Source organism: Lytechinus pictus, chromosome 5 (assembly GCF_037042905.1).
Source record: "Lytechinus pictus isolate F3 Inbred chromosome 5, Lp3.0, whole genome shotgun sequence".
Lineage (NCBI taxonomy): Eukaryota > Metazoa > Echinodermata > Echinoidea > Temnopleuroida > Toxopneustidae > Lytechinus > Lytechinus pictus.
The window spans coordinates 2,493,901-2,507,971 of record NC_087249.1 but is presented as its reverse complement, the minus strand read 5'-3'; the positions used below and the strand labels follow the sequence as shown (position 1 = coordinate 2,507,971).

Genomic DNA, 14,071 nt, shown 5'->3' with positions numbered 1-14,071 from the left:
TGGTGTAAAAAATACAAAAAATATTTTTTTAAATAGTCAAAAGTTACCACCAAAAAAGATTAGTTAGCAAAATGAAATGACAATCAAAATAGTAAAAAATAAATAAATGAAAAATCCCGGATGTATGGCGTGGGCTTGGACCCCTGCGTAATTGAAAGAGCTATATTATTAACGCTTCAACATCTGTGCAGAATTCACGCCTTCAAACAAAGATTTCAGGGCCGAATATACCACACCTAACTCGTGTAAGAGTGGCTGTATGCACATCAGTTCTTTGCTATCTAGCATGTCTAGTGGTTTCTGGAAGGAGAAGGAAAGGGGTGGGTCAAATAAACCCCCTAATTAATATTTGACTGTTAATAATAAAGACTATACGAAAATCATTTTGAAATATCATCCGCCTAAATAATTATGTCCGTTTTTTATTATACAAACCGGTATACAAAATCGGTTCATTTCCAAGTTTTTGCTGTAAAATTTGTCGACTCGCTTTAATAGTCTGCGTGCGAATTGAATTCCCTGCCCCTGCGATCTTAAAAATACGTTGATTTCCCGTGTATTGATCCATAGGACAAAAAATAATCACAATAGAGCAATATGAAGAGATTTTAAAACGGAATAAAATTAGTTTAGACGGAAATCGTGTTTTCACTTTTAAGTTGAGAATCTTTTAGTTCAGCGAGTAAATCCGACTAATCAGATATAATATCAAAACCAAAACCTTTATAGACCAAGTTAACTTGTTTTTAAATATATTTTTAGCTATTTGTTCATTTATCAAATGTCATTTTCTTTTAGGAGGTGTTTTTATTGATTCATCTTTTATTTGCCACGCATTGTGCCCCATCCAAAACTTGTATTTTAAATATCTTAAAGGCTTGCACAGTAATACAAAATTGAACATGTTTATAAAATTGTAAAAAAAAAAAAAATAACAATTTTCATATTTTAAGCAATTAATATTAGAAATCAAACATTGCTGTTTAAAATTCAAACAAATGTTTTAAATTCAATCAATGCCTCATCATGGGTCAATCGGTTTGGTGTACAATACGGTTTGTACTGTGTACAATACCATATTTAGTATCGCTTATTCATAGACACCTGTATTTCTGTACATCCACAAAATTGGATATAGCTCCTTCTGCAGTTGGTCTTTTAGGATATTGATCTGTTGGGATGAATTATAGTGTTACTCGTATTGGTGGTGACATCACTCTGCGATTCGCATATTACACCAATCTAGGTATTGTGGACATGTCAAAGAGGCTGATATGTGGACGTAATCTTGGAAATATCTACATTCAAGATAATGTGTATCGTGCTATACTCATAATGGATAAATTTTGATGTTCTAAATTCGTTTGAAGGGAGTACATTTCTAGCCAAGATTTTTGTATGTATTGAGTATCGCCTTCCTCTCGGATATTTAAAGGATTACGCCAGTGATTCAGAAAAAAAAACCTGCCAAGCTTTTATATATAGTCTCGAAAATGATTCGAAAATAGTCAAAAAGTTTAATTGTTTTGCTTTATTCCGCGAATTGCTTACCTCTCAATATTTTAACGCATCCGAACATTAATCATACGGAATAAAGACAGAGAGTAATAAACTTCTTTTTTTTTTCACAAAACTGTATGAGAGATTTTGTAAACCTTTTGTAGCAGATGGTATTCTAGCTGCAAGAAGTATAATGCTTGTCCTCAGTATATTTTTCTGGCTTCAGTTGGGTGTAAATGAATACGTTTAATACTCGTCATCCCGTTTTAAAATTAACAAACTTCACAATTCGACTGACTTACCCGAAATAGTTTTGAACCGATGACCTTCAGCCAAAAGTAAACCACATGACCAAGTCACACCCTTCCTGATATAATTGGATATTGATAATATATGCACGTGATTAAGGCGGGAACGGATCACAGACTTATACCAACCGAATTTGAGGCCAATGTAGAAATAAAACAGAAAAATATGCAAGCCTCTATATTTTATTTGATATTCATCTTCAAAGCCGGATTCGTTGGGCTTTCTAGCGGTTACCAAACTGGTGCACCTGCATCAGCCTGTGTGTCTCTAACTCCAGGGCACCAAGGGACAACACCCAGCTCAAATCCCTTCCTCTATTCCATCACTACTGATGCTCAATCATATCAACCAGGAGGAAAGGTCGCAGGTAAGATTTTTCTCTATATTGTCTTGTATTTGTGGTAGATTTAAAGAAACCAAAGAACGTTTTATTTACCAGAGGTGAATTGCCGTATGAAGAAATTGGACACCGATGCACAGCGATTTAAATCTTATTTATTAACTATTTCAATTCGTTCCATCATAATATTACATTCATTCGCTCACTCAATCACACATTATTTTATTTATTCTCTTATTCAATCATATATTCGTTAGTTCGGTCGGTCGTTCATTCATTTATACATTCGTTCGTTCATTCATTCATGCATTCATTCATTCGTTTGTTCGTTAATTCACTAATTTATACATTCATTCATTCACTTGTTAATTAATTAATTGATTAGTTAATTAATCAATTTATTAATTAATCTATTTATTTATTAATTTACGTATTCATTCATTCATTCATTACGATTGATTCATTTCATGCATACATCCATCCATCCGTCTATTCATTAATGCATGCATATATACAAATACCCATTGATTCATTCTTTCTGTTACATATTCACTCATAACTGATTATCATGTCACTGATTAAATTTGTTCGTGCACTTAGTCAACGACATTATGTTTTATCACTGAATTTCATTCATTTATACATAATTAGTTGTAACAATGCTTCGTGATATACAGGGAAAAAACGAAGATGGAGAAGAAGAAAAGAGAAAGAGGAGAAAGAAGAAGAAGAAGGTGAAGAAGAAGAAGAAGGAGAAGAAGAAGAAGAAGAAGAAGAAGAAGAAGAAGAAGAAGAAGGAGGAGGAGGAGGAGAAGAAGAAGAATGCGGAGGAGGAGGAGGATGGGGAATAGAAGCAGAAGGAGAAGGAAAAACTGGCAATTGGATCGGTTAAACTTTCCTAACATATGAATATGAATAGGAGGAGGGGAAAAGAAAAATTGTAAAAGGAAAAAGGGAATATATGTTAATAATGTAGGAATAGTGTCTTATTCCGTTATTTGTACTGTTTCTTCAAGAAACAAAATTCACACAATTCTCATTCCAAGTAAAATGCCCTTTGTCATGTTTGTCTTGTTCTGCCCTAAAGCATGTTCATAAACATCATTTTCATTTATTTTTTTCTGCAACTTTTCCTAAATCATACAAAGTAACAAAGAATACATCACGAAATTTTTAACAATATTAAAAATGTTAACAAAGTTGTGTTTTCTATAACACAGATCTTTAAAAAGGTTGCAGGGTTTGCCACTATAAGCTTAGCTTGACTCTGTGGCAACCCCGGAAAACAATTTCAAATTATATAATTAAAGTATAAGAGTGCAGGTGAAGGGGGGGGGCATCGCTTTCCTGGTTGGCGGAAGTTCATTTTAAACCTCTTAATTCTTTATTTATCACCCTCAGTAACTATTTCTTCAAACACTGGCAGCATACTTCGCGGATTTTTCATCCAAGCAAGGCCGCTAAACCAAAACATCCCTGTTGGTTTCTTTGAGACAAGGCCCTCTACGGCTCAACATCTTACATGCCCAGGTGGACCAGCTTTGAATTCTGTAACACACAACATAGGTATGTCACAGGAAAGAAAGTCATCTGTGGTTGTCGGTTGGCGAGCACCAACATCACTACATAGTGACATACAGTTTATGTGAGTACCATCATCGAAATCATGGAATTAACTTTGTAGAAAAGAAACTAATTAATTACTTCCTCCTCAATATATCTTTGAAAACTATATTCATCTATTTCACCACGATAATAATAAATAAATTCTCGGAGTAAAATTAAAATCACAGCTACGATGAACGCATAGTTTTGGCCTGACGATATCTTATCATTAATGCTGTGATCCCATATCGTTGTGCAAAGGAGTAGGGTCAACTTAATAAGCATGACTATAAAACCATAAGATTATATGTAAGGGAAGTTTGAATATGGTGGGGGTTGAAAGGAATACATTCCCTATCGAAACAAACCATATTTTTAACATCGGCAACGTTCAGTTCGGTGCAACTTTGAAATATTAAAAAAAAATCTTCTAGTAGACATGATAGCATTTACCGATATAAAAATAATTACTAATGAGAATATAAGACTATAATAATATCACTAATGGTTTTTTTTACTGTGGACGTGATAAGAAATATAAAATCGTACATTGGCTTAGTACGAAATAAGTGAGATGCAGATCTAAATCATGGCAATCTAATTCTTTTACACTTTAATCCACAGAGTCACAGTGGTCGAGTCGTTTACTGAATATTGGACAAACAGATATTCGGACGTTATTAGAGGAGGTAGGACTTAAAATCAAATGAATCGCGTTTGTATATCTTTCTACAAAAGTAATTAATAACATATAAAAGAAACATATATATTTAAAAAAAATAAAACGTTAAAGAAATGTTGCATGCACAAAGAGAAAACTACTCTGATATTTTCTTAATACATAAACACTGAATGTCATATAACATTGTGGAGTGCATTAATATTTCTCATTTTTTCTCACTAAAGCACCGGATTGCATAAAGTTGCATTTTAGGGGCATTTATTCAAAATTAGAGAGAGAAAATAGAAAGAAAAAAAAAGAGATTTAATTTCAGTAATGGTTGTCTATACTGTAATTTTGCCCCCCTCCCCCCAAAAAAAAACATGAAAAGAAAAATTGATTCACACCTTGCATTTGCATAGTCCTTGGATTTGTTTAATAAATTGATTATATACGTCATGCAATACATACGTCATGCAATACATACGCACAGTAAAACCGCTGTTCAATTTGTTTATGCAACGCTGTTTACTCTGAGCATAACGCTAGGTGTTTTTTAAACAACCGTGCGCTGTTTAAAATGCCAAGATTATCATAATTATAGATTTCGTACATATCCCAATGTAATTAATATTCTTTCAACGTATTTCTCTCAAGCTGGTGGAGTTTATAACTGTCCCGAGATATTTGAATTTTCATTGGAGAAAGACCAAAGCTATGCTATTGTTGATTTGGACGATGTGTTTGGACAAGGTGTACCACCTTACGACATCATCAGCGGGCCGGTGATGTCGAGTCCAACACAATTAGACTACAGTGAGATACTCCGTCAAGGTGTGACAGTGACTGTCAGGATGAGAGGAGCCATTGCTATCAGCAATGATTGCTCGTTTCTTCTTATCCTAACAGGTCAGTAGGATTTTGGGTTGGATATAGGATTGATAGGGGAGGGGGCCTTTTTGAAACAACAATTTGATGAGCCCCTCCACCGCTAAAAGAAATCAATGATTGCAACAGTAAAATTAACATTTTAACTGGTATATGATACGATTACTTACTAGTGATGAATATAATCGATGGACATGGTGGAGAGCAATAAATGAAGTACACAAATTATAAAGTTACATAAACCATTATTAAGCTGTAATTTTTATTACAGACCGCAAAGTACGAAAAAAAATGGTATCTTAAAATACTAAGGCGTTTATTTTTTGAGAGAGTTTGAGTCAAGTAATAACAAACGGTGAAATCACATTTTATTATACTGGTTAAACAAATATCAACGTTTTGTACAAATATAATTTCGCAAGCTGATGCTTCATTAATGCCAATATAACATTATATTTCCCAATCACACTGTGTGTAATTGTTATATTCCCTTATTTTCTTTTCTTATTCCTCCTATCCTTGCTGTCTAATTTGAATACTTACTCCTGTCCCCTCTGGTCTCACTACTCTGATACTTAACCCTTGGACAGAATTTGATCTCTATACCGTACCTATCTTCTATCCCCTCTCTAGATAACCAGGCACCAAACATAACATGTCCACAAAACCGCCTGCTTCAGACATCTTCATCAGATATCGAAGTCTTCTGGCCCCCAGCGGTAGCCAGAGATAATGTCGGACTCCGATCTAGTAACCCTATCGTCTACTCACACATCAATGGTATCAGACTACCTGTTTCGCCAGACCCGGTTATAATAACAGTGACGGCGTATGATACATCGGGCAACGCAGCCATGTGTGACTTTAGGATATTAGTGGGAGAGCAAGGTAGGGGTAAAGAAATAGAGGAAAGGGATAGATCATTACCAGGTCATAATAATCACGATTACATCTCGTAGTGTATCATAAAATTGGCTCAAGGCGCACGAATCTTATCGAGAATCAATTCAATGGCATATTAAATAACTTCGAGGTCCGAATGGGGTGAGGGAGGGGGAGGAGATCACTCTCCACGTGACCTGCTATCTACCTTTGTCCGACAACCTTAGTCTAAATGACGTAATAAAAATTATGCAAAGCCAAATTTGCAACCTGTCAAGATCTCACTGGTCTCTGTATTACTGCCAACGATGACAACATGCATTTAATTGATCTCTCTAAAGGTGTCGACGACAACCTCATCATGATCGACTGTCCCGACAACGATGTCATCACCTTCCCTCTGGATGCTGGTAAAGATAGTAGTACCATCGACCTGGACATACAGGGACGCGATGTCAACGGACAGCCTGTACCCATCTACCGTACTGCTGGACCTACCGATGTCACCCTACCGGGGATAGTTCAGTACTCGGAGAGATTCAGGGAGGGGCAACGGTTCACATTCGTGGCAGAAGATCCCACTACGAATGAGAGGCGTACTTGTAGCTTCGTACTTAAAATCGTTGGTAAACCAGCTTAGTTTGCGAACATTACATTCTCACTAGACTCGCTAAAGTTCACAAAGACTGGTAAACTACTGATATTCATTTAATTGAGAATACAAAGTTGTGATTTGTCTTGTCAACGTTATAATTCTAAGCGGAAATTATGTATTGAATCAAAATCAGGATCTCGGTTCCATCTCACCTCTCTGCCTCTATTGGGCAATATGTTATTGAATGCAATCATTGAATTTATTTTTACGACTCTCCCTTTCTCTAATTCTTTTTTAAAAACAGACGATGAGACCCCGACCATCGAATGTCCGAAAAATATCAGAGTGAGAACAAATAGGGACACGACTCCAGTCACATGGTCTCCGGCTCAAGCATCGGACAACCTTGCTGCCCCTTACAACATCACTATATCATACATCCCTGAGAATGGTTCGATCCTTGAAGCTTCAGATCCACCTAAGATGAGTGTCATCACCGCGGAAGCGAGTGATACATTCAATAATGTTGCTCGTTGTCAGTTTATTGCCTCTGTCCAGAGAGTCGGTAGGTGGACCTTCGGGTAGCTTTGACTGCGTGAATGTTTAGTATGCCATTGTTTAATCAGGGAAGCGGGGGTTCCCTAGTATAATCACCAATCATGCAAAGTGAGAACTTTAATATTTTCATATGAAATCAATCTGCGAAATTGCATGTTTACTGTTCCTTCTCCTTAGACATTAGAACGGCAGTAAGATTGCATGATGGCTTTGCATCATGTTCAGGAGCGTCTTCGTTGTAGAGGTTTGCTTTACATGCTTTAACAGTGTTTAATGAAAATTCTTACCCATGCTCTTTGAAACAGTCTTTATTTAAAGAGAGGTATCTCGTCAGTTACACCGTCTGGATTAACATTTGCAGGATTTTTAAAGGGAAATATCTATTCTGGTGTTCATATAAGGTTGATCACTTTAATCAGATAGGCTCGATAAAAGAATAAATGTACGAAACAAAGCGTTTCATTCTAAATCTTGTATGTGCTTGTATAGCCCGTATGGCAAGCCGTTTTAGCAAATAATCATATTTCTTGATATCAAGAATTCATTTCTTGATATCAAGAAATGGTTTTGTGTAGTTAAGCAATGGTAATTCTTGATATCAAGAAATATGATTAAATGTTAAGACGGCTTGCCGTAAGCCCGTGTTTGATATTATATTCATGGACTTCGATTATTGAAAGTTTTAACATTCAATAATCGTTTCTTTCTTGTATACGTTTAACAGATGCAGTTTGTCCGTTTCTGAGTCTTCCAAATACATCAGCAGTCTGCCAAGAGACGGCATCAGGTCAAACACAATGTAGTGTTTCATGTGACTTTGGTTTCCTATACGTTATGACTTCTAACCAATTCATATGTGAGATGGGAACTGATGGCGTCACATATTGGAACCCGTTACCCAATGACGCAATGTGCGCAGGTAAAATAACGTAACCGCTTAAAAATAATTTTCTCTATTTTTTATTGGGGGACTATAGGTTATAGTAATATAGTAATGGATTCGCTGTCTTATCAGCTCTTATGCCACAGGCAATAGATAAAACTGCCAATTGACTGGGTGATTGTGCGAACTCTCAAACCCAGGCCTACTCTTTGTCTTGACTCACGATTTTTTTTCTCTAAATAATTTTCATTCTACTCTAACCAGAACCTGAGTTGGGAGAGCGAATATATCAAACCGTAACGATACGTTTCATCATTCCTCAAGAGACGTGTCTCAACGACGAAGACCTTCCCCGTATTGTTCGAACCTATATCGTTCCTCAACTACTGGAGGAATCCTTATGTGAGTACGAGGACGCTAAAGCATGCGAAGATCAGTATATCATACCATACTGTGGCGGGAAATCAGGAGCGAAGAAACGACGACAGTCAGCGCGGACACTTCTCGATGTCGACATCGAAGTCAGCTCCGTGGTCGATAGTAATACAGACAATATGCGAGGTAAGCATATTTTCCATACCTCTTTTACCCGATGCGTCAGTTCGCGAACTCTGGCACTGCATTCTTAGGAGTCTTTGTGAAGGCTTCCCGACATACCAAACCACTATGTCCCTCTTTCCTTGAATCCTGGACCCAGCCTTGAGGAAGACAGATTCCATTTCCAGGATGAATAAATCAGTTATGAAAACCATGTATCTAGAGGCCCCGTAATAAGTTCAGTGACATGTCACGTGACAGAATACATCTCACAACCATGGGTTGACAACTTCTTCTTGTAAGTTTCTCTTAACTTTTTCTTAACTCTGACAAAAAAGACAAAACATTATGATTGAGAAACATTCATTGTCTATGCTGACAGCAAGCTTGATTGTCTTATTCTACTGTTCGAACAATGTAAAATAAATTACAAGTTAATTTTATATTTGTTTGGTCACTCATAGTGGCAAGTCTGGAGCAAGACGTTGATACCCTCGTCAAGATGATCGAAAAGCACGTGATGGAGAGTCGGATTACAATACGGATCGATGGGAATGACTATAATTCAGAGACGGACTGGTCGGTCGTTTCATCAGGTTTCACTTGGTCATGTCCTCGAGGATGGAAGATCACTGACCGTGGATGTGGTAAGCAACTATATTTTTACCACCACCATAATCATCATCATCTTCTTCTTCTTCTATTACTACTACTATACTACTACTACTACTACTACTACTACTACTACTACTACTACTACTACTACTACTACTACTACTACTACTACTACTTCTACTTCTACTACTACTTCTTCTTTTTTTTCTTCTTCTTCTTCCATTTCTTTCCCTTTCTTCTATTCTTCTTTCACTTCTTCCAATGAGGGTGTTGCTTTGAGCATGGACTGAGGAGGATCCTTTGAGGTGTTAAATATGAAAGTAATACAAGACAATAAATATCCTCGTATTTCACTATCGATGATTATTCTTACTCAAACGCTTAAGATCCTCTTCGTCCTCTGCATTTACTAGTTTTAACCGATAGCAATAATTAATGATCAGGTGATGATGAAAATGATGATGATAAAAACATGTCGAGAATAGAATAAATCGTATACCACATTGTTGAAGAGTGATACACCGGTGTTACTTCTTGGGTAACTCCCTCCACTAATGGATCGCATCATTTTATGCCGACATTGGGAACAGTAAGAAAACAGGATATACCGTCTGATCCCTGGATCAAGACGTAATCATGAGAGCGTTTCATCAACATCAATGTCCGACAGTAATTATCAGATCTGACAACTTTCCTTGATTTTGGATTGGCTGAGAAGCACTCTTACTGTGGTAACTGTCGGATGAAATGGGACTTATTGGATAAAGCACCAGAAAGGTCCTTTCATGAAACGCTCTCCTGAAGGTAACCACGGAGACCCTTGTCCAACTGAGTGTCAGGTATTTCGCTATAGACCATGGTTTACTTGATATAATAACGATAACAACCTTTAACCTATCTATCTGCCTGTCTCACCTACTTTTCTTTTGTAGTACCTTGCCCACGAGGATCATACTTTGAAGAAACTAGGAACATATGTGAGTTTTGTCCTGTGGAAGAATATCAAGACCTTCCTCAGCAGACATCCTGCAAGCCGTGTACAGGAGAGATCATCGTAAGCGGAGAAGGGAAGATATCTGAACGCGGATGTAAGATTCATATCTATTACTATACTACAGTACTACTGCTATCATCACACTAATTTTATTACTACTACTACTACTACTACTACTACTACTACTACTACTACTACTACTACTACTACTACTACTAATACTACTACTACAACTACTTCTACTACTACTACTAATACTACTACTACAACTACTACTACTACTGTCCCCATTACTGCTACTATATTACTTCTACGATTACTACTACTACTACTACTACTACTACTACTACTACTACTACTACTACTACTTCTACTACTACTACTACTACTACTACTACTACTACTACTACTACTACTTCTACTTCTACTTCTTCTACTGCTTCTACTACTACTACTACTACTACTACTACTACTACTACTACTACTACTACTACTACTACTTCTGCTACTACTTCTACTTCTTCTCCTCATCCTCCTCCTTCTACTACTTGCTACTAATGCTATTGCTGCTGCTGCTGCTGCTGCTGCTGCTACTACTACCACTTCCACCATTACTAGTACAACCACAGGAGGATCGGGGGGGGGGGCGAATACCCTTTTCCCTATCTATTTTTCTTTTCTTGTCTCTTTCATTGTTTTGGGGGCAAATATTAATGTGCAACTCCGAATATACTTTATTATTATTATTGTTTTTATAAGGTTTCACTGTCTATAGTCTGCAGGCCTTGATTGAAACTTTGATCAACAATTAGGTCTTCACACAAGACTAGCGTACCTGAGCGAGAGGTCCTTCAGTACACAGGTCATTGTAGGTCATGTAGTATTCAGTATTCAGACCACTTAAGTAGAGTGATAGGTTTGCAGAGCAGACTTTGTACTGCCCTACACATCATAATTATATCACAAAAAATTGATTTGTCGAACAAAAGTCTGTTTAAAAAGTATATTCTTTTATACCATTCTTGAAGGTTCGTCGGTCACTCCTTCAGAACCCCAGGAAACAACTTTTACGAGCCTTACTGCCATATTCGTCATCTTCTGTATCATCCTATGTCTTGGTATCCTCTTCCTCGTCATCGTCGGTATCATCTACTGCTGCATGAAGAATACAATCACCCATCACTTCCCTTCGTCATCACGAAAACGATCTTTAAGCAAGCTGCAATACCTCAACCAGGCTTTCGAAAGTGACAATGAAACGACGACCGGTCCGGACATGCGATATGAAAACAACAGAGGTACGGCACGACGGAACGTCTCTAGGCAGTTCAGTCGGTCATCGCTGAGTACACAGTACGGTTATTCGCAAGAGGACCCAGACGAGGTCGCACTCATGAACTCAAATTTTACGTTTGGAGTACGAGACGATGACGGTGGGTTGGTGATGCGACCTGCCGACGGTTCAGGTCGGTCGGAACACGGTGGTCCTGATGGCGGTGAATCTACAACGTCACCTGGATCACCTGAAGAAAGTAGCACGTCACAATCGCCTACCAACCAAGGGGAGGAGAAACGAGGTGAGAAGGTACTTGATGAGAGTACTGGAGAGTATCTTTGGCTAGCTCCCCCTTCGCCTCCTAGCCCTCCACGACCACCACCCCCAGTTCAAAGAGAAGGTGAAACTGTCATGGATGAAAATAATGCACCTACTACTAGACTGTAAATCCTTGTTTAGTTTGAGTCATATTGTCTTTGTAGTTTTGAGTAGATTTGTAAGTATCAGGGCATTGTAGAGTAATTTTTGTTGACCATACGCCAAGTTGTAACATAAATATCCGATAAAATGAATCTGCAAGCATAAGGCAAAGTATTATGTAAAACAATTGTAAATAAAATTATACATTAAGGGCACTTTTTACTGATTGGTAAGAATTTAGTTTCATTTTAATCTGTCATCTTTTCATTATCAAGAACAAATATCAGAAGAGCGAACCTTTATTATCATAATTATGTTTCAAGTTTAGTGCAAACCTTTTTAAAATGCTGTATAAATACGCTAAATTGTCCTTTTGGTGGCAATGGTGAATGAGGCTGCAGTCATATCTCCAGTATTCTTTCGATCATGCTGTAGCTGAAATTGCTTACGAGAAAAAAAAAGATTTAGAAAAGTCCTGCTACATTTCTTCAGGATATATAATATAAGGTACACAAATCACTTTAGAAATATATGAATAATGTATAGGTGGCAGTTAAACAAAACTGATTATTATTTTTAAATGTATAGGTTTATAATATTTCTCAATTTAACGAAAATATATACAAAATCAAATCCAATTCACTTCGAAGACTGTTTCTCCTGATTAAACTTTATCAAATTCCTCTTTACTATTTAAATTTCCTTCAATCACTAGAGATTTTTTTCTTTTTGTTCATTTTCTTCAATACTTCAACATATAGTGTGTGTACTTGCAATAAAAGTATAATATTTATATATCCCTCTCGTTATAATGCTATTTAAGGTTTACAATTGATGAAAAAAAAATTGATTAGACTCACAGAGTATTTTGATACATTCGCATTTTCAGAGGTATGTATGTTTTATATTTAATAGTTGTGTATAATGATTCATGGATGCCGGCATATAAAAAGGAAAATCATAAACAAACAATTAGTATTCATCTCTTGTATGATTGTGTTTGTATATCCTACTGTAGTACGCCCCCACTGGACCTTTAATAGAATCTTGTGCCATTAACCCCTAATGGAAAGAAGAAATGGAGCGTATCATTCGATAAGTCGATTAAGAACCATCGTTTTTTCTCTTTTGCTGGTGGAATAATATCAATTAATGAAGAATCATAATCTCAAACAGGAAATTAAAAGTTTATAGGCAATATATAGCCACTCATGGGAAATTAGCTAGGGCGTACATAAAGAAGAGAGAGGAGAAGAGAATAAAGAGAAAGTGGAAGTTAGACATGTTAGATAGAAAGATACGAGAGAGAGAGGGGGAGTGAGGGAGAGTGCGTATGGGATAGGGTGGGCCAGCTCAGTTGCCTCGCCCTCCGCTAAAGGAACTGTGCCCCTGCTACGCCCTCATTGTAACCTGGCTATGGCTATGGAATCGCATGTATAAGTATCTTAGTATTACTTGGTAATTATCCATGGCTATTGATTCTAATGTATGATAAGCATTTTTCTTTATTACTGGTCGTTATCCATAATATTGGACTCGAATGGATGATATAAGAATTTTCTTATTGATGTCCAAACGATATCAGTTATATAGGAAAGACATATTCGATGCTTTTTGTTGGATCCTGTTTGAAAATGGTTTACTGAAATACTACCTTGTTTGTTTATATTTCTAGCTCAAGATATATCGTGCGGGAAAGTATTTGATAAATAAAAAGACAAAAGGGCAAGCAACATATTTAATGTTATAATGTGAAAACGTGACATTTTTTGTCTACAAAATATCGGCCTTTACAGTGTAAGATTACATATCTTATGATCGGCATAGAGGAATTATGACTTGTTCGTAGTGTTTTTATTTTGCATTATAATACTAGTTAGAAGTTTAAATATATCAATTTCCACTTTGAAAGGTTGTATCGTAGCTGCCACCAAATTAAATCTCAGAAACGGAGATATGATGTTATAAAATAATGACGCCTAACCTTTAAACGATCATTTTCGAATTA

The 14,071-nt window shown here is 36.7% G+C and overlaps 1 protein-coding gene across 1 annotated transcript; it reads left to right on the top strand.

The window, feature by feature from the left end:
- Positions 1 to 1,212: 1,212 nt before the first annotated feature.
- Positions 1,213 to 13,029, top strand: LOC129260606 (uncharacterized). The gene is made up of 12 exons (XM_064099359.1): positions 1,213 to 2,176; positions 3,551 to 3,794; positions 4,379 to 4,443; positions 5,073 to 5,324; positions 5,937 to 6,191; positions 6,527 to 6,811; positions 7,085 to 7,345; positions 8,063 to 8,257; positions 8,486 to 8,782; positions 9,223 to 9,405; positions 10,306 to 10,461; positions 11,396 to 13,029. Exons 1-12 carry the CDS (start codon positions 1,894 to 1,896, stop codon positions 12,088 to 12,090), a joined length of 3,171 nt encoding a protein of 1,056 aa, XP_063955429.1. The 5' UTR covers positions 1,213 to 1,893; the 3' UTR covers positions 12,091 to 13,029.
- Positions 13,030 to 14,071: the final 1,042 nt, after the last annotated feature.